We start from the raw sequence: 21,919 nt of genomic DNA, 5'->3' as shown, positions 1-21,919 counted from the left end.
TCCCTGAACGCAGATCGGCCCGGCCAGAAGCGCCCAGCGCCCGCCACCGCCGCCTGGGTGTGGAAGAATCCCTCCAGGGCGGCGGTTGGAGGGGTGGGGGGGAGAGGGAGAGGGGGTGGGCGGTGCTCTCCAACCGACGAGCTCCACGGAGGGAGGGGAGGGGGAGGAGGGCGCCGCCGATTGGGGAGGGGGAGTGAGCCAGTGAGCCGCCGCAGCCTCCTGCGCTCCCCAAGGCGGCCGCCCAAGTCAAGGCGCACTCTTTGCCTGGACATGTCTGGACGAACTTGGATTTTTCCCTCCTTCCTCCGGCAAGTTTGAAAGGAAAGAAAGGAACACCCCGGATGGGTTCAAAGGGGCCGGCGGCCATCTGGCGATGGAGAGAAGCGCTGGCTCGCCCGGGCGCTGGACGACGCGGGGCAAAGTTGGCTTTTGATGCCGGATGCCCCTTTTGGGGACTCCGGTCGGCGGGCATGGAGTGAAAGTGACGGGGATTGGGTTTCGCCGGGGGGGAGAGCGAGCGAGCCACCTTGCGCCCAGCTGGCCTGGCTGGTGAGTTGATGATTCATTCTTGTATTTTATTCTCCGTTGCCTTGGACTGGCTCCGACGGTGAGCCCGGTTGATTAGCATGAAAGCACAGAGGGAGTGTTTGGACTTTCAAGGTAGGCTTAGAAAAAGATTGCGGTGGAGACGTTCCTCTCTCCGAATAGATGAAAGAACCCATCTCCCTGCGCTGCCCGCTCCTTGGGAAAGAGAGAGATACACCGGGCTGGCCGGATCGAAGTCCGCACCCTCGCTGAGGGGGGGGAGGGGAGGAAGAAACGCGATTTAAGGAGCCGTGTTGCAAAGATACGCTACTGGGGTTTTGCATTTATTGCCGAGTGCAACTTGTTTTAGAAATGGTGCTTTTGGGGGAGCGAGGAGGAGAACCGGCGCAAGCCACGAGGATGTATTGTGGCGCAGCGCCCTTTAGCGGCCGAATCGGGGTAGAACGTGAGAATCCGTCGCTTGGCCCGGTGAGAAGGCAGTCAAGTTCAGCATTGTCCGGAGACACGAGGCAACACGAGGGCTGGCTCTCTCCCTCGCCGCCCCCCCCTCTCCCCAGTAACTTCATTGTCCTTTCAGTGCTTTCAGATTGGCTGGTTTGTGGGTCTTCTCCCCGGCTCGGCGATCTTTTCAAACTCCCCAGACCCGTCGAGGTAGGCGTTCAGGGTGCGTGAGCGAATGGGGAGAAAATCCGGTTTATAATGCGGAACGAGTTCGCCTCCTTTGATCGCAGCGTTCAGATGCAACGTTAACTCTGCCTTCAGCACTTGCAGGAGGCGCTTAGACGCGTTTCAGTTTTTTTTTTAAAAATGTGGCGGGGAGGTGGGAAACGAAAAGTAAAGAAAGGTGGCAAAGAAAAATTCGTTTCCGATCGCCTGCTTGATCTTGTTAGTCTCTTTTCGCCTCTGCGTTTGGATCGGAAAGAACGCGGCTTCTTTCAAAGCGATTAAGTTTGCGTATGTGTTTTTTTTTGGGGGGGAGGCAAGGGCTGGCAACCGGAACTACTGAAAGACGTGCCTGATCGTGATGATTCAGCCCGCTCAATTATTCACGTGGGCCGAATCCTTTCAGGTCCTGCCCCTCACCCATGCCTTGCATGCTGGAAACCGCTTCGAAATGAAACCATGATTTGCGGGAGGGGAGGCGAAGCTGGGAACGTAACATTTTAATCGGTAATCCTGCGCTGATCCGCACCGGCACAGAGCGGCAGGTTCCCAACGGAATGGCGTGCAAGAGCCTTTGCAATCCGACTGGCCTTGTAGGGTGAGGAATCCGGCTGCGATCCTTGCACTGTTGGAACCGGAATCCTGTCTTGTGGGCTTTTAAACGGGGTTGCCTCTGAACACACTCTAGAGAGGATGACAAGCCCGGGCTTAACCCTCGCAGTTCGGTAAGCCCCTGGACGCGGAAGGAGCGTGACTTCTGAGTTAACGGGTGAGGAGGGATCGGGACCCGACCCCGCTACTATGATGCCTTTAGTCCCGCTGAGGCGAGTGAGGGCAAATCGGCTCGATCCCAACAATTCTTTCCAGAATACCACGAGGTATTTGGTTCTGTGAGGATCCCGGTGCAACCAATGCGAAAGAGAGGAGGTCGAGTTGCATTAGGAATCTGGAGAACCAGCCACGTCTACTTTGGAGTAGGCTCGTGGATTCGCTGTGCCTGCTTGCTCCGAAGTAAGTCCCATTGCGTTCCATCCGGTTTATTTCCAAATCTATCAGTGTGTATAGCATTGCATGGCCAGAATTTCGTGGGGATTAAGCCCCATGGAACAGAATGGCGCTCACTTGAGTAGTCGCGCACAGGCTGGCATTGCTAGAAATGTTATCCCCGAGCGAGAGCTTTGGAAATTGGAGGCGTGAGGTTTCGCCTCATATTTGACAACCGGTTGGAAACTGGGTTGGATGTATTATCCGCCCCCCTACACGCGATGCTCATTATACAGGTGGGTTTTCAGGAGCATCACTGCCAAAGAGCGCACTTTAGCCGTCATCATACGGTAGTCGTAAAAAAGTGCAGGTAAAAAAACCAGCCGTCGAAGCGAAGGATTCCCCACCGCGGCATTTATAGCTTGGGTGGGAGAACAGCGATCCTTCTGGTCTCTGTGAAATACAGTACAGGTATCCAGTTGGGTCAGCAAGATTGGTTCGCAAATGGAATTTGAAAGCCCTCCCATTTGCCCGGTGTCTTCCCCAGGAAAAAAAGAGTCTCTTCTGATGTTATTGGGGAGTCCCTGACTCTCAGAGAAAGGGCAGCCATTCATTGGGGTCGCCACTACTTGGAAATGCCTACTCCTGAGAGTAAGTAGCTGAGCTTTGAAACTCCGCCAAAAAGTTCGCCCTTCTTTCTTTCCGGCGGGAGTTGGAAGGGGAGGGAGAAGAAAGGCGCCTGGGCAATCCTGATTTGCTCGGCTGCTCAAATCCGAAGTGCACTCTGTAGAGGGTAACGCGCAAACCGATCCCACGAGGTTCGGCGCGCTTAAACTCATCCACGTTGCGTGTGACTCGCAGAGTACGACGCCACCGGTCATATTCAAAAGAATGGGACTTGTAGTACGCCCATATGTGCACTCCCATCGATTTGAATCGGGAAAGCACTGCGGCTTAACTTGGCTGTGGCGCCCTTGCCACAGCGGCGAGTGGGAAGCTGCGACTTGACCGTGTTTAGGATCGCGCTGCACGGGCAGGTGAGTCCCATTCAGGGAGGCTAGAGTAACTTACTCTCGAGTAAACGAGCACATCGGGCCACGGCCTTTCGCCTGCACCCAAGCATCCCTGGAACTCGTCTTATGGGTAGTTACTCGTGAGGAGGAGCCCCCCCCCCCGTGGCACTGCCCAGGGTACGTCTTTATGCCTGCGGCACTCCCGAGGGGGGAGGCTGCTTTTCCTTGAGGTCTTTGCACATTGACGTCCTGGAGGAGGGCTCCGTGTGTGTGTGTGTGCGTGTTTACAAAGTTAGAACAGTTCTTAATTCCCGACTGCCTTTGGAGCTCTCGGCGGGGGGGCTCCCGAGTCGGTGCTTTTGCCTTCCTTCCCGCCTTTAATTTCGGGTTAGGGAATGTGAGGGGTCGCGGTGGGAACGGAGCCGTGCGAGGCTGGGATTGACGCCGATTTGAGAGGGGTCGCTTCCGACCCAGGGCAGCGGCAAAGGCGGGCCAAGGTTTCTTCGCTTTTGCCAAAGCGGCTCGTCTCTCTGGGGAGTGTGTGTGTGTGTTTTGTGTAGAACTGCGAGTTTTTATAGTATTGGGGGTGGGTGGGTTGTTACAGTCCCGGGGGAGGTCGGCTTTGGTTCGCAGAGGCTTCCTTTTAAGGTCCTTCGCGGCATTATCTGCAAACTAGAATGCGATTCCAGCCTGAAAAGCGGAGCAGGCGAGAGAAGTCTCTGCGGAAAGCCGGGCGGGCGCGGAGCGGGCAAACTTTGGAGTAACTTGGAGGGTTTTCTTCAAAATAAAAGGCTCCCTTGTTCTCCCTCGCGTCTAATGGCTCCACGTTGCCCTCGACCTCACGCACTAAAATCACATCACTCGAGCCGCCGAGGGAAACTATTTATTTAATCCAAGCGAAAGGGTGGAATCGGTGAATTTAGAGACACGCTGTCTGTCTGGTCAGGACCCGGAACGGAATCCTAAGCCTCTTTATTACAAATTAATAACCGAGTCCTGAGCACATCTGTTTGGGGAGTTGAAAGGGGACTCGCTCCCCGGTCAGTGTCCTGGCAGCCCTTGGCGTTGGAGCTCAGCTTCCCTGGGTCCTTCCTCCTTCGGTATGAGAGAGGAGCTTAGGTGGGGCTTTTGCCCCCAATGAATTCATCGGGGGGGGGACTGGTTCCGAAATGGGTCGCCTCCATGTGGGCGAGTCTGATTTCCCCTTCTTCAGCCCTCCCATTTCCCCCCATCTTCCTCCACATTTCATCCCGGCAGCTACCCGGCCAACATTCTTCTTCCCTTCGAAAAGACAAGAGGGAGCTCCAAGGAAAGAAAGATAGTGGCGCGTTTGCTCCGCGGGGCTCCAGTCACTCCGGAGCCAGGTCGTGGGGCGAGCCTTGTGCGGAACCGCTGAAAAGTGTGGTTTAGTTTTTCATGCCAGGGAAATTAGTTCCGGAGGGCGGTTTGGTGGCGGCGGCGGCGGCCGCCCTTTGCTTTGGCGGAGGAATCTGGGGGATTGGAGAGGCAGCGTGAGGCCCAGGGAGCGCTGCTCTGGGAGAGGGCAGGCGGGCGGGCGGGGGGAGTTAGTGTGTGAGAGAGAAAAGGACCGAAGGGGCGGGAGAGAGCAAGCGAGCCAGCCGCCGAGCAGGCGAGAGAAAGAGCCGGCGCCGGTCACCATGCGGGCGTGGGAGCTGAGGCGGCTTCTTTCTCTCCCCTTTGCAGAGCCGCCTCCTTCTCCGTCGGGGAGGCGCTGAGGGGGAGGCGCAGGTGAGGAACCGAGGAGAGGCTCGCAAGAGAGACTTTTTGTGGGAACCATGTTTGGGAAGGGAGGGCTCTCGAGTCTCCCCCCCCCAAACAGCTGCTCCGGCTGCTCCCTGGCGGGGGTGAGGGGAGAAAGGGGGGGGAGGGGGAAGGAGAAACCGGGGCGAAAGTAGCTCCCCAAACTTCTGCCGGAGTCCTTCCAACCGGACAGGAGGGCTCTGTTTTCCTCTCAGGTGAAGAAGGTGGGCAGGTTTGTGTGGGAAGGCGAGTGGGGCTCTTTCTCCCTCCCCACCTTCCGACCGGTTTCTCTCGGTCTGTGGCTTATTTGAAAAAGCCCGATGTGGGGAGGGGGGAGGGCGAGGACGTGAGGCGAATAGGCAGGGGGGGCGCTTGCAGCAGGAGGTCGGCGCAGCGCTATTGTCCTCCTGCCGGACAATGTGGGAAGAGAGAGGGGATTGGAGTCCTTCCAGATGGGGAGGGCGAGGAAAACTGGTGCACGGAACTTAAAAGTTTTGTTGGGGAGAATCCACCCCACTTGGGGGCCTGGGACCGATGGATCTTCCCATGCAGACCCCTTGGATCAATGGGATTTGCCTCAGGATTGACTCTTCCCCCCCCCCTCTGCATTTGATTCAGGGGTATGTGATAGTTGGGACTGTGAGCTGGATTTAGGCCTTGACATGTGGCACAGACCCACTGAGAAGCAATTCCTGCCTTTGATTTTGGGGCAGCCTCAGTCCCTGTTGTTTTGAATAAGGGGGGTGTCTTTTATTCCTCTGTTGATCTGGAGTCATTTGTTAATGTAGCACCCTATTTCCTAATTGGATCAGGAAGTATATGCTTCCCTTCCTCTGTCTTGAAACCCATTCTTTTGTCACCTGGGTGAACTGATGAAAAATGAGAGGAAGTAAAGAGTAATTATTGTTTCCCTTAATAATAAGACTTGGAAAGGAGAGAGGTGTTAACTGTGGACTTGAGCTGTGATTTTCTACTAGAATTGTCATGAGGAAGAGGAAAGGGTGATTAATATTGTATATCCTGGAGGGAAGGTGTGTATAAGTTGAAGCCTGTATGAAGAATGTAATGACAGAGTGTGAACTTAATGCCCGTAAGCTAAGAATTATTTATTGTGAAACAGTTTTTAAAAGAAGAAAAAAAAAACCCACACTGTACCTTAGGGGTAAAATCCATTCAGAGTTGAATTTCTGGTGATTCCAGCAAAAAGCTTAGATCTGTGCTTCTGATCATTTGCATATCTACTCAGAAGTAAGCCCTGTTGAGTGCAGTCCTGGCTAAAGAATTTCAGCCCTGGTCTTCTGCTGAGAATATGCCCTGCAGGTCTAGACTGACATTGGCTAGCCAAATTCCAAAATGGGGATGTGAATGAGATTCAGAGTGTTTAACTTCAGCTAGATTGTGTTCTTGATCTTTCTGTTTTCTTTCTTTTCCTCCTTTGTTTCTTTTCATTTTAAATTTCTTTTTTAGTGGCAATTTCTCCAATAGTATGACCCTAAAACTTTGAAAGACATGCACTTTCAAAGAGGGAGAGTAATTATAGATTGTAACTCCATACACATTTACCTGATGCTCAGCTTCATTGGATACAGGAAGATTTACCTCTAAATAAAAGTATAAAGGAATGTACTGTACTGGTGGAGTCTTTCTCCTACCTCTTGTATAATAAATATTTGAAGCTTCAAGCAAAATGATTTTTTTTATCCTGTACATTTGTTAATATGTGATGAGACTATGATGTATATATCCTGATTTAGTAATCGTATTTTTAGTAACACAGTAATTTTAGTAATGACCATTCACAGAAAATCATAGAATAATGGAGTTGGAAGGGGCCTATAAGGTCATCTGGAGGGATGTGGTGGTGCTGCGGGTTAAACCGTTGAAGCCTCCGTACTGCAAGGTCAGAAGACCTGCACACGACGGAGTGAGCCCCCGTCACTTGTCTCAGCTCCCACCAACCTAGCAGTTCAAAAGCATGGAAAATTCAAAAATGCGAGTAGATAAATAGGTACCACCTTGGTGGGAAGGTGAATGGCATTCCGTGTTTAGTCACGCTCACCACGTGACCATGGAGGATTGTCTCTGGGCAAACACTAGCTCTATGGGTTCTAAACAGAGATGAGCACCGCCATCTAGAGTTGAACACAACTGGACAAATTGTCAAGGGGAACCTTTTACCTATAAGGTCATCAGGTCCAACCTGCTGCTCTATGCAGGAATCCAAATCAAAGTATTCTACAGACAGTTGTCTAATTTTTGCTTAATTTGCCTCCACTGTTGGAGCACCCATCACCTCTTGAGGTAATTAGTTCCATTGTTGTACTGCTGTAACAGATAGGAAGCTTTTCCTGATATTCAACTGAAATCTGGCTTCATATAACGTGAGTCCATTACTACGTGTCCTGCACTATGAGATGACTAAAAACAAATCATGCCTCCTGCCCCATATAACAGTCTTTCAAGTACTGAAGAGTGCTGTCATACTTCCCTTCAATCTTCTTGCATCATTTAGTTTGTTTCTTCACTTTTCGTAGGATAAAATTATCAACCACACAAACCAGGAATTTCTTGAGAGGGCCATAATTGGCAGAATTTGCCTCCTAACAAATATCAGAATAGCTGAAATCTCTCATTACTACTATGTTGCACCTCTTTAATTTTTTTTCTTTCTTTTTTATTGGGCAATTGGTAGTAGATTCCAACTACCATTTTCTTTTTCTCTTTTGCCTCAATTAATTTAATCCAGATGCTATTTAATTCATCTCACCAAGTTTCAGTTATCTCTATCAAATCATATTTACTCCCCTGACCTAAGATTTCCAGTTCTTGTTTGTTCCTCATGCTCCTACCATTTGTATAGAGGCACCAGAGATTGTGTGATTTGTGGCCTGCCTTTTCTATATTTTAATGAAGACTATTATTGGGCCTTATTAGAGCTGCTCGGTCTGGTCTTCCTAGTGTGCATAAGCCTTCATCTGTCTTTTCCTCTGAGTTTGCATCTCCATCTCCTTTCAAATTCAGTTGAAAGGCTTCCTAATGAAATTCTTCATGCTGTGGCCAAATGCATGCTTTCCAGTCCTTGCGAGGTGCAACCCATCATTTGCCAGCAGTCCATCTTCCAGGAAGTGTAACCCATGGTCCCAAAATCCCAATCTCTCATGTCAGCACCACCTTCATACCCAGCTGAGCATCTGGAATATTTTTTTTACCTTTCTGTTCCTCTTCTGAGTACTGGTAAGATGGATGAGAACACTATCCTTGAGATTCCTTCCCAGAGCTTCAATATCTGATGTGATTTTTTTTTTCATGGCTGTATCCTTTTTTGCCACATGGATGAAAGGAAAGGACTGTGCATCCATGGGTTTTATGGCAATTCCTCTGTCACATTTCTGATCCATCCTCCAGGGAGACAGCATACCTGGCAAGTCCACAGTTCTTCCTGGCATATTTCAGTCCCATGCAGTAGGCATTTCTTATTGCAACTCCTCTTCTTTTTTTTAGGGTGTGGGTTTAGTGACTCTTCTTGATGGACACTCACATGTCCTCCTGTGGGGTCTCCTATATGTTCTCCTCTGTATGATGTCTACTAGATTCTTCTTCAAGAATCTGAATTCCGTTTTGCAGTTCTACTGGTGAGGAGTGTCTTCTTCTTTTGCTCCTAAGTGGGGCCCCTTTCCCATTGTGCTTCCTCCACTCTGTTTGTTCTCTAGTAATTTCCTTCTCTGCTTTGTCTTTACTATTCTTCCACCTCCAGTAGCTCTCTTGGCTGCTGCTGGTGTTTGAGAGTTCTGTCTGTGCCTTAACTGTGTCCACATGCTGCTCTAGTTCTCTCACTTTTTCTTCCAACAGTGCTGCTAGTTTGCATTGGTTGCATGTATATGCAAAGGACAAACACCGTACACACTTTGCAGGTCATCACCACTGAAGCGTGTCCTCCCTCTATGATCCCTGTTACCTTTTTATTTTCTTTTGTTTTACTACAGGTGCCTTTTCCTTTGTCTTGTTTGTCTTGAAAAATGCTGGGAAAGTCCAGTAATATATAACTCTCTGTCTTTGTCTTCTTTTGTCTTTTCTTCCACTAGACCCTTTCATTACTTCTGTTCACACTTGTTGCAGCACAGCCTTGATAATTGCTTTGCATTTGGGAGAGAAGTAAACTGATAAAAAAGAAGTCAGCTTCTGGAATTTTGTGTGGTGTCACTTCATGAATAATAGTGAGTGCAAGAGGGTATCCTCTGGACCATCTTGACTTCTTCCATTGATGTTGTCATCATTCAGGCTGCTCTTTGCTATGTAAAGCTAGGCATCCTTTTTCCTGCTGGCAATGTGAGCAAGATATTGTGCAGCAGTATCAGGCCATTTTTGGCTTTTTGCAGCACAACATCCCACATTCATAAACCAGAAGGGTTTTTTTTTGTTTTCTTTTTGATTTTTTAAGAATTTGATTTTTCAAGAGGAAAGTAAAATAATTCCAAATGCCATATCATGGACATAAAATAATATTTGAAATGTTCCCAGCCTTTTATTCAGGCCTTTGGCATGGTTGCTGAATAGTGAGACTGATCCATTTCTGCCTAACCTGGATGTTAAACATGTATTCTTCCTTCCCTTATAGGCATAGACACAAGATTACTCCCTGGGGGCATACATCACACTCTTGCCCTGGTTACAGATACAGTAACAGATTTCGATATCCAGTGACATTGTTTGTGAGTCAGAAGGCTCTCCTTGCAGATCTTGCAGTGTTGCCATAGAGTTTCCATCACAACACATTGTTGCCTGAAATCACATCCTGGTTATCTTGCATTCAGGTGGAGCAAAATGACAAGAGTTTACTTAATCAGAAAAGGAGGCTTTGGATGCCTTGACCCATGTGCTCTCTTCAGATAAGCCACTGATATGTGAAAGCATACATTGTGATCTGCTGGCAGTTGAGTGTGTGTTTGCTTTAGATTGAACCACCTTTTGCTTGGTTGTGCGCAGGTGTGGGGCATGAAACAGAAAAATATTGTGTAGTTTAAAGTCTTTCAGTGCAACAGTATTCCATAAATGTCAGTGGTTCTCAATATGTATGAATGTTTGATGGGGAGAGCCAATAAGTGAATTTTAAGCTGCTACTAATGTACATTGAATTGGCCAAGAACAGCACTCATTGCTGGAGCAAGTGCTATATTTAGGGCTAGCATTAGGAACATTTATTAGGCACTGAAATCATTAATATAATTGATAATATTTTTAAACAGTATTTCTACTTGTTACCGCAGTCCTTTGAAAACACACTCTTTGCTGAAACTCTTGTGAGTATGAATTTTTTGGGGGTAGAGAGGCTGCTCCCCACCCCTCCATTTGTAGTAAATTCAACACTCTTAGGAGAATGGAATATGCTTCTGCCAGAGCAAAGACAAAATGCTTGATTTTGCTTTGTTCGTTTGTCTCATTGCATGGTTTGGGACAAATGTAATTCCCTTATCCTTGGATTTATGCATTTACTTTTTTTTTTTTTTAAGAAAATGTATGCTGTACACCGTCCTTCAGCCATGCTTCTGAGATGGTATTGTTTGGGTGGGATCACTCTTTCACCCTTTTTAGGTTGTTCCAGTACATGCAGAGAATTGTACATACTTGGACCTTTGTTGTGGCTACAAGTATTGCATGATGATGTCACAGTATGGGGCACTTGGAAGTCCAGTGCAGCTGCAGGAGTGATCTGCATGCTCTGTCTAGAATTCAAGTACTGTAGGAAGAAAGACTGGGGTTTCCATTGATGCTATTTTTGTTGGTGCTTTGGACTCTTCACAAACCAAGTGCAAACTAGTATGTGACTGTTTAAAATTCATGAGAGGACTCTCAATGATTTGAGACAGACAATACTTTAAGGAATATTTTAAAAAAGGTCCCTGATTAATATTCCTTTTTTGTTTCAGGTTTTTGGATATTGCTTCCATGGAGAGCCATTTGACCATGTTGCTGCTGTTCTTGGTGCTGCTTGTGCAGCATTTTGGAAACTGTGAAGGAGATCTGAGGCAGGATCACACCTTACCAATGCAGTTCACTCAAGCTCATTACAACGCCACCGTATATGAAAACTCAGCAGCTAAGACTTACGTTGGACATCCAGTCAAAATGGGCATTTATATCAAAAACTTCCTGTGGGATATAAAATACAAAATCGTTTCTGGGGACAGTGAGAATTTGTTCAAAGCTGAAGAGCATATTTTGGGAGACTTTTGTTTTTTACGAATACGGACTAAGGGAGGGAATACAGCTATACTTAACCGGGAAGTGAAAGACCATTATGTATTAACTGTTAAAGCAATAGAGAAGAATACAAATGAAGAAGCTCGAACAAGAGTTAGGGTGCAAGTATTGGATACAAATGACTTACGGCCTTTGTTTTCTCCAACATCTTACAGTGTTTCATTGCCCGAGAATACAGCAATAAGGACCAGTGTTGCACGAGTAAGTGCAACTGATGCAGATATCGGAACCAATGGGGAGTTTTATTACAGTTTTAAGGAGAGGACAGATATGTTTGCTATACATCCGACAAGTGGTGTGGTGGTTTTGACTGGCAGACTGGACTACTCAGAAACTAAAGTTTACGAGATGGAAATCCTGGCTGTGGATCGTGGAATGAAGTTGTATGGCAGTAGCGGTATCAGTAGTATGGCGAGGTTGACTGTTCACATAGAGCAGGCTAATGAACATGCTCCAGTGATCACAGCCCTTGCTTTGGCTCCTTCTGAGCTGGAGAAGGATGCAACCTATGCAATCATAACTGTTGAGGATAGGGATCAGGGATCCAATGGAGAAGTGGCATCACTAAGCATTGTGGCCGGTGATCCACTGCAGCAGTTCAAAGCTGTGAGGACTTTCCCTGGGGGTAAAGAATATAAAATTAAAGCTGTTGGTAGTATTGATTGGGAAGGCCAACCGTTTGGCTATAATCTTACTCTGCAAGCTAAAGATAAAGGAAATCCTCCAAAGTTTTCTTCTCTCAAGGTGATTCATGTAGCATCTCCCCAATTCAGGTTTGGACCAGTCCAATTTGAAAGAGACATTTATAAAGCAGAAATAAGTGAGTTTGCTGTACCAAACACCCCAGTGATTATGGTGAAAACTTTGCCCGCCTATCCCCACTTAAAATATGTATTTAAAAATGCACCGAGCAAAATCAGATTCAACTTGAATCCTCACACTGGTCTTATTACTACTCTAGATCCCATTAAAGCACAACATGCAGCAAATTTAGAATTTGATATCATGACAAGTGACGGGAAAGCATCTACAAAAGTACTCATCAAAGTCATAGATGAGAATACTCATTCTCCTGAGTTTACACAGACTTCATATCAAGCATCGTTTGATGAGAATGTTCCTGTAGGTACCAGTGTCATGACAGTGAATGCAAAAGATGTAGATGCAGGAGAAAATGGCTATGTAACATACAGTATTGCAAACATAAGCCCTGTTCCTTTTGTGATAAACCACTTCACTGGTGTTATCAGTACCTCTGAAAACATGGATTATGAGTTGATGCCAAGAGTCTATAAACTAAAAGTTCGAGCTTCTGACTGGGGCACACCATATCGCCGAGAAGTTGAAGCCCCTGTTACTATAGTTTTAAATAATTTGAATGATAACACCCCACTGTTTGAGAAAATAAATTGTGAGGGAACAGTTCCCAGAGAACTTAGTGTTGGAGAACAAATAACAACTGTGTCTGCTATTGATGCCGATGAGCTCCGGTTGGTGCAATACCAAGTTGAGTCTGGGAATGAATTAGGTTTATTTCTTTTAAATCCAAACTCTGGGGTTCTGTCTCTGAAACAGTCATTAGGAGATGGCCTAGGTGCAAAGACATCCTTCCACAGCTTGAAAATAACTGCTACAGATGGAGAACATTTTGCCACACCTTTATATATTAACATGACTGTAGTTGCCAGCCGCAAGCCAGTAAGCTTGCATTGTGAAGAGACTGGGGTAGCAAAAATGCTGGCAGAAAAACTCCTGCAGGCAAACAAGCTGCATGGACGTAGTGAAACTGAAGATGCTTTTTTTGACACTCACTCTGTGAATCTGCATGCACCTCATTTTGGAACTAATCTTCCCAGTAGCATAGAAATAAAAGAAAATCAGCCTGTAGGTTCCGACATCATATTTATGAATGCTACTGATCACGACACCGGCTTCAATGGAAAGCTGGTCTATGCTATCTCTGGAGGCAATAATGATAGCAGTTTCATGATTGGTATGGAAACAGGAATGCTAAAAATTTTATCTCCCCTTGACCGAGAATTAAAAGATAAATATACATTGAATATTACAGTTTATGACCTTGGCATACCGCAGAAGTCTGGCTGGCGCCTTTTAGATGTCAGAGTTCTAGATGCCAATGACAATTCCCCAGAATTTTTACAGGAGAGCTATTTTGTTGATGTGAATGAAAACATAGATCTGAATACAGAAATAATTCAGATCGAAGCCATAGACAGAGATTTAGGGACTAATGGGGAAGTGCGGTATTCATTTCTTACAGATACAGATAAGTTTTCTATAGACACTGTGACAGGTATTGTGAAGGTGGTGGGGCCCTTGGATCGTGAAGATCGAGCTGTGCATTTCCTGAGAATAGAGGCTAGGGACCAGTCTAAAGAAGAACTGCAATTGTCTTCAACTGTACTGCTGAAGATATCTTTAGAAGATGTCAATGATAACCCTCCTAAATTTTTCCCACCTAACTACCATGTGAAAATTCGAGAAGACCTTCCAGAAGGTACAATTGTGACATGGCTGGAAGCCTATGATCCTGATTTAGGCCAGTCAAGCCAAGTGCGATACAGCCTTTTAGATGGCGGGGATGGAAGCTTTGATGTAGATAAACTTAGTGGTGCAGTCCGCATTGTACAAGGGCTGGATTTCGAAAGGAAGCAAGTCTACAATCTAACAGTACGAGCCAGAGACAAAGGAAAACCAATTTCATTGACTTCCACTTGTTACGTTGAGATTGAAGTGATCGATGTAAATGAGAATCTTCATCCTCCACATTTTCCTAGCTTTGTGGATAAAGGTTTTGTAAATGAAGATGTTCCACTTGGTACTTTAGTGATGACTGTCTCTGCTTATGATGAGGATGCAGGAAGAGATGGTGAAATCAGATACTCAATAAGGGATGGATCTGGCATTGGAGTTTTCAAAATAGATGAAGAAAAAGGTAAGAATTTGTTCAGTTACTTTGTTCATAAATTACCACTTACTTGGTTCACAATACATGAAATCTAAGTCCTATTTTCAGTAAAGAGAGAGAGAGGTGGTGAGATGAGATACAGAATAAAGCACAATAAAACAACTTGTAGAAATCCATGATGTAACATCCCGCCCCTCGCATCAAAGAAAAAAAATTGAATAAGTGAAACCAGATCATAAGTCATGGATATTGGAAAGCATTGGTTTTAACAGAAGTATTGCCACAGAAAAAGCTTCTTGTTATTTCTGTAGAGTGGTGGAAAGTGGTCTCTTGTTTATATTTAAGTAAAAAGAAGAGACATGAATTTCTGAAATGTGTCATGTTGGTTGAACCTGTTATTATTGGAGATTGATAGGTTGTTACAGAAAGCAAACTTTCCCAAGCCTGTACAGGAAGTTCCAGCCTCGCTCAAGAGCCAAAGTCACTACTTTCTTATTTCCATATCTCAAGATATTTAGTGTCTGTCCACAGGAAGGAAATATTCTTGGACTACCTCAGGGCTTGGTTTGGGTTATTGAGTAGAGGATATAAGAACTACACCAGAGAGGATTGATTTAAATCAAGGGAATAGAAATCAGTTATAGATGTCAATTATTTAAGTCATACATAAAATGATTAAGTTCAAACTACTAACTTAAATCAAAATTTGTCATTATTCAGATAGCTTACTAAATAAAATGAACACCAGATTGCTATACTGTGTCATTACTTAATATCTGAAAGAGCTTTCATAGAGCCCCAGAGCAGGGGTGGCTCGTGGTGGATGGTGGAGGTCACTCCCAGGATTTCAAAGTTAGGTGCCACCTTTCCCCCTCCATGCCATAAGTTGCCTGCAGGGTAGATAAAAGTCAATGATTTTTTCCCCTTAAAAATATTGATTTTAATCATCTTTTTAAAAATTTAAATAATGTTGATTTAAATCAAATCCACCCTGGTTGCCTGTTTCCCAAAGGATACACTACGGGAGCATCCTCTTCACTGTTTTACGTGTACATGGAGCTTCAACTACTACTTCAACAGTTATCTGAAAAGATACCAGTTTTGTGTGACCAGGCACATACTGTAGCTGGCAATTCGTCAGATTCCTATTGCAGCTTTGGCAGTTCGAATTCTATGTGCATGAATATTCAACAGGGGACCAGATTGTGTGTCTTAAATAAAGAAAAATGATATACAATCCACTATTGTTAGATACTTTAATGCTGATAATTGTGTCAAGTTGCAACCAAATTGCTTATGTCAGATGTACAGTATAAGAACTGTATGGGTGGGGTGAGGAGGAGTTACGAATCCTTCCCCTGAGAGAGAAGCAAAATAAATGAGAAGGAAGGGGAGACGGTAGTTAAAGGTAAATGTCCATGTTGTTCAATAAATAGTCATAAATACTTCTTGATTAAGTGCAAAGATCAGGTCATCGACCTAAGATAAGCAGGAAACATTTACTCAGAAGAATAACCCATTATGATTTGCCAGTTCAACTTCCTCAGCATCAAACCATGATAACCAGATGCATATGTAATAATAATAATAATAATAATAATAATAATAATAATAATAATAATAATAATAATAATAATAATAATAATAATAATAATAATAATAATAATAATAATAATAATAATAATAATAATAATAATAATGTGCCAACAAGTCACTTCTGACTTATGACAAGTCTTTCTAGGTATACTCAGACGTAGTTCACCATTCACTACTTCTGGAGGTTCTCTGGCACTGTGGAGCTTGCCCAAGGCTACACAGGCTGGCCCTCCTCCTAGGAGGCACAATGGAGGTTCAAACTTGACCTCTGGTTCTACAGCCAGATGCCTAACTCATTGAGTTGTACCTGGAAAAACCTGAAAATGGTCACTTTAAATTGAAATGCATAAGTACATAACTAAATATGCTGTGTTATATTTGGCAAAGGTGTTTCCAAAGTAGTAGTTGTTCTTCTTTCTTTTTCCTCCAAGAAAATAATTCTTTCATGAGAGAGTTGCAGATTCAATTTTCAGGGATTATTGTTTAAAGCCTAATTTTCATTAGTACAAAATGCAAGGAGAAGGGGCTCAATAAATTCCATTGACAACCCCCCCCCCCCAATGTTTCCATTGTCATTTCTAAGGGTTCACGAACTATTCTGGTAGTTGCAAAGGGATGTGAGACAAACGGTTTGTTTGGGTGTATTCAATTTTGTTGTTGTTGTTGTTGAAGGGAGCTAATACCAAGACCAGTTTGTTTGCATTAAGCTGAACACAGCCAGCTGTTACCCAACCCTCTATGCAGACAAAGCAGAACTGTAACAAGCCATGTGAAGCACTTTGCCTTTGGTAAGCAAAGTGAGGGAACAGAAAAAAAAACGTGTAAAATAATATCTAAGTCCAGTATACCATGTGGAAAAGGTTGCATTGCATAAGGCTTTTTCACTGGCTCCCTGCCCGTATCAGCTCACCATTCTTGAAGGGGAGCCACTAGTACCTTCCCTCACCATCATAATTTTCTATGCCATGGAAGTGCAGGGAAAACATTCTTACTTGCCTATGGACTCTACATGCAAGCATGTAACTCCCCACCAGATCCTAGTTTCCATGTAGCACCTACATGTGAGCAAGAATGTTACTACAGATCTGTCACTTCCCACATGTGGAAAGTGAGGACAGAGAAGAAATAGGCTAATTGCTGCCCTCTAAATGGGGGGCTGATCCTGGGAGAGAACATTTGTATGTGGCTTATACAGTAAATTGAAATTGAATCAAGTGTTGTTCTGACTTTCAGACTTCATGCAGTACTGTGTATGATTGTGGTTCTATGGTGTTTGTTTTCCCCATATTCTCTACTGATGCTGAAAAATGGCAAAGAGTTAGAACATGGAGCTCTCTGAGTAAAGTTTTACATTCTTGTCTCATACAAAATTGGCTGGTTAATGGGCTCTGACATGATAGTATTCAACCCTTACGCACCAGGACATTTTAGTCTCTCAGAGACATGTTTTGTTGCAGAATTCACACAGAACTAAATCTGCATGTTACATGTGACATGCTATCCTGAAAGTTACATACAATGTTCCTGGGTTTCAGACACTTTGACTATAAGTTAAAAGGAAGTAAGTAAGCAAGCCGGAATAAAAATTGTCCAGATGAGCATATTGAGGTGCCCCCCCCTTTTTTTAGGATAGTCTTCTGTCCCAGGCAATGAAATGTATTGTGGCAAAATACTGTAGTCTACATTGTTCATAAGACGATCACTCTTCTGCAAAGCTAGAGTGACATATTCTAGTTGCACTGCATCCAGTATGTGGACCAGTTGCATCAGATGGATGGAATCACATTGCCTTGTGTAGATTCACAACACACTGAGATGTGTGTCCTCAGGACTACTGGCATCATATCAAAAGCCAGCTTGTTGGGATATATTGAGATTTGGGTCAGGAAAACGCTCAATGTCTTAAATAGCTGGAACGCCCATTCTGTAACAGATAAGCTAGGTCTTCATACACTGGTCTAGTAAGATTTTAACAAGATTAGGTGTGCTACATTTCTTCACTAATACCCATAAGAAACCTACAGAGCCAGGCTGATTACCAACTGCAGGCCATTGATTCAGCACAGATCCAGATGGCTTGCTTAGCCAGATTGTGTTAATGCAGGTAGGATCATGAGGAATCATTTGAGTGATTTCAGTCTGTGATGTGAAAATCTTGGCAAGAACATTGTTTGCTGTATCTTTTTTTAAAAAGTTTGGATTAGATCATGTGGAGGTTTTTGTCTATAGTCAGTACTTGCCTTGTAAGGAATAAACTCTTCCTAATTTCTTATTTAAAATAGAAAATTATGTCTGGTGCTATCATTAACTAGATAATTGTATACATTTTTGAGGTGTTCTATAGGTTCTTGTACCACCTGTATAATAGTATTTAAAATCCGCTATTACTGTGACAAAACAGTTCAAGATCTTTTAATTAAACTTTTGCAGATTATAGCTTTCAAATTATATAATTCATGCTTTATAAAATATTTGTATCAAGACTAAAGCAGGATAAAAAACCTTCATGACATACGTAAAGTGAATTGTTTCATGAGAAAACTCACTTTACTAGCAGATCATGGAGAATTTGTAGGATTTTCTAAGCTGTGTCTGTGCATATGGGTGTGTACAAAGATATGTACGTATATAAAGGTGTGTGTGTGTGTGTGTGTGTGTGTGTGTGTGTGTGTGTGTGTGTGTGTGTGTGTAAACAGTAGTAAAATTGGTTTCCTGCTCAGCTCAGAACTTATTGAAGATAGGTTTTCATTAAAATTTGGGGTAATCTTCAGCATTTTTTTTTTGCTGGCCTTGACACCTGCCTTGACAGCAATGGTCCTACCACTAGCTTACCTTGTTGATCTTCCATAATGTCCACTTAGAGTGAAACTGACTAATCGAATTAGATTATCCAGAGAGGAAATTTTAAAAGATAACTTTATGAAGATATGACATCCCCTGTTGAAATCTGAAGTGTGATCAAAATTTAAAGTAAACCAAGAGGATAATGGGTTGAACTGCTGGTTATATTAAGTGACATTAGCTAGGCATAAAAATGCAATAATGAGCCAAGGAAGAGACTATGTGAAAAGATAAAGAGATAATGTATGTATGAAGGGGTAGGAGTTTATGAATAAGAAATTTACTATTGTAATACAATAGGTATTGTTCCGTTATCCTGTTTTGAATGGATGTAAGGAATAAATAAAATGAAGGAAAGAAAGGAAGAAAAGAATGCCCCCTTAGAATAATGTGACGTGGAACCAGCCATGAAAATTGCAGTCCATGCTTTGCATGGGACATAGCAATTCTAACTGAACACAGTAGGATTTCATTTGCAATAAAGATGTATAAGCTTAAGAAATAAAAAAGGGCAAAGAAAACATTGGTTATTAAACCATTTGTTGTTGCCTTGGAAATTCTCATATTAATTCAAAGTTAAAGAGCTGGGCATTGCTTGGGTAATATGGAAATAGGCCATGAAACACAAAAACAATAAGCCAGAATTCCTGAAAATCCTGGTTCATTATTCAAAAGGCAGCATGCTGGTACACAGGGGTTTCTAAAGCTGATTTTCTTACTGCACATCTGCATTTCAGACGCCACCTCCAAAAAACCAAACACAAATCTTCAGGTTAGATGCTGCTGTAATGTCTGTTAAATTGCAGTATTTCAGTGCTCGTGAAGGTAGAGAAAAAGTTGCTTTAAAATCATCTTGGTAATTTGATTTAGGTGTGAAAATCAAGCACTTCTTAATCCTTATATGAATCACATTATAAGTGCTGACCCTCCATTCAGCTGTTGATTCAGTGACTACTCTAGGTGAGAGGAGCAACTGAATTTATTACTTGGTCCCCTTACCCGGGCTTACCCGGGTACCTTACCTGGGCTTCATGCTCTGGAGAGGACACTCCTCGATTCAGAGCATGTTACCATAGTCTCTCGAGACTGAAGGATGCCTATGCTATGCTATATGACACTGCCTGTTGTCCAAGTTCTTAAAACAGACATAACCTATCTGATTCTGTTAAACTGTTTATTTCTAACTGTTTCTCCAAGTGTACAAATACCAGTTTCGAACTGCACATTTTGGGCACATTAAAAGCCCACCCCCTCAATACACACCACTTGATTGCTTCTGCTCTGTTCCTCCCACTGTGGGAGTGGCATCAACAATCAGGAATTCTTGAGCAAGAAAAAGAGTGTAGGGCTAACATGATCTGAAGAAAACTTGTCTTGTCTTTTTCAATGTCAATTCTGGCTTTGTATTCCAGATTCTTAGAAAACTTGCAGTTTGGATATACAGTAATGCTTTGTACACCAGGTGAGATCCTGTAACAGTGTAAAGCTTCTTCTGTTGATAAAGGAACTGAGTGAGCTGCAGCTAGTCATCCAAAATCAGAATACTAAAACCCTGATTTATTCTTTAGTGCAAATGTAGCTGTAGAAAGCCACGTAACTGTCTTGGGCCTCAATCTAGTTGGTAAATCCCTTGAATCAATGTGATTTACATAAGTGCTGACCCTCCATTCAGCTGTTGATTCAGTGACTACTCTAGGTGAGAGGAGCAACTAAATTTATTACTTGGTCCCCTCTGATTTTAAAGGGCCCTCCTATGTTGTGCATAGAATTAACACTTTGTGACTAAATTTGTATAAATACTTGCAATAGGCTGGGCCCCTTGATTGCTTTGACACACACACTTCCAATTATATCATAGAACCACTAGATTCACAAAATGATTGTGTATAGCACGAGGTATGTAAAGATCTTTCTTATACTATTACAATTTGTGGGAAATGTTCAGATGCTTCTATCAGAAACACATAAATTAGCATTTTATTTTTCCACCAGAACCAAAGTAATCAAGATATTAATCATGTTTTAAAGAAATTGCTGCTTACATAGCAAGGACGTATTACCTTCCACCAAACTTGTGGAGCCTTTTGGGATTCCATGCATTTGAGATGTGAGTGCCAGCTAGCATGGCTAATGGTATGGAACTGTGAGAGTTATAGTCCAAAATACCTGGAGCATGAAGGTATGTGCTTTGTCCTGGCTGAAGAAGCAATCTGACCATGCTCTGATCACTGGAACGGTCTATCTGCTGACTATTAGTGGTGTCTTATGGGTTCCTAAGGGAAGCCTTACTAGTTTTTCTCTATCTAAGGAATAGGCTCCTTAGATGGACAATGGACAAGGTGAGTGGAAATCCCACATCTGCAGTCCTTCTCCACTCATTGTCATGAGTCCTTAACAAGTTGTTAACAGTGATGGTTCTGGTGGGTGTGGTCCTGATCTTTCTGGGGACTGATGAAAGGGCATATAAATAGGAGACAGATTGTATCTAAGGCCTGCACCCCTGTTGAGTGAGGGATTTTCTATGTGCACTTGCATGGCCAAACACTCCTCTTTGCATTGGAGTGCATATGCCATATTGCTCCTGTTGTGTTTTGTTGTCCCATCTTTTGAGTGGACAAGTCTCTGCCATAGTGTGTTTGTGGGTTTGAAGTGCACGGGTATGTGGTGTTTGCCAAAAATCCTTTTGAGCTTTTCAGACACACCCGCCACGTAAGGAATGACCAAGTTCTTCCATCAGCTGTGGGTCTCAGATTGTTCAGTTGTCCTGCTGGGTCTTGACATTGCCTTGTTAAAGACCCATTTTGGATATCTACAGGCCTTAAGGGCTGTCTTCAGATGTCTGTCTTCCTTCTTGGCTTCTGGGGAGGTGGGGATGTTTCTTGGTCCACAGTTTAGCATCCTGTTGACCCCTAGTTTGTGTTGCAATGGGTGATAAAAGTCGAACAGCAGGTTTTGATCAGAGTGTGTAAGTTTTCTGTAGATTTCTATTCCTAAGCTGCCATTGGATCCTATGATGACAGCACAGTCCAGGAAAGCCAGCCGGTTGCCTTTAGTGTCTTCCCTGGTGAACTTGATATTGGAAGGGAGTTTGGGAGCAAATGGCCTTCAGTTGGCTTGTTCAAACCCTGGGTTCCCCAGAATTTTGAATTGCCGCTGTGCGTGAATGTGGCCCTTGGGGATTTGCTGGAGATATACATTCTTGTATTTGTTGCAGTTCTGAGAGTATAAAACAAAATAGAGGTGGGGGATCAGGTAACCATGTCAGTCTTTTGCAACAATAAGGCTAGCTTAAAGACTGACAAACTTTATGTAGCATCAGCTTTTGTGT

General features: G+C 43.9%; 1 protein-coding gene across 16 annotated transcripts in view; it reads left to right on the top strand.

Annotated features, from left to right (window-relative positions):
* The first annotated feature begins 301 nt into the window (after window positions 1-301).
* The window catches only part of FAT1 (FAT atypical cadherin 1), a 142,918-nt gene continuing 121,300 nt past the window's right edge, over window positions 302-21,919 (top strand). For 8 of the 16 annotated variants that reach the window (XR_013545496.1, XM_078393971.1, XM_078393965.1 and 5 more), the window contains exons 1-2: window positions 302-549; window positions 10,892-14,181. Coding sequence is in view for 15 of the 16 variants with exons in the window: in XM_078393971.1 (XP_078250097.1) it covers window positions 440-549; window positions 10,892-14,181 (3,400 nt within the window). In the remaining variant the exon portion in view is untranslated. Of the gene's footprint in view, window positions 550-1,029; window positions 2,221-2,419; window positions 2,845-2,969; window positions 3,231-4,824; window positions 4,956-4,993; window positions 5,183-10,891; window positions 14,182-21,919 lie in introns of those variants that run through there. The other 8 variants (XM_078393973.1, XM_078393968.1, XM_078393974.1 and 5 more) reach the window with 7 other exon arrangements.

Source organism: Pogona vitticeps, chromosome 5 (genome assembly GCF_051106095.1).
Source record: "Pogona vitticeps strain Pit_001003342236 chromosome 5, PviZW2.1, whole genome shotgun sequence".
NCBI lineage: Eukaryota > Metazoa > Chordata > Lepidosauria > Squamata > Agamidae > Pogona > Pogona vitticeps.
Note: the sequence above shows the minus strand (reverse complement) of the source record. Positions and strands in the feature narration are given on the sequence as shown.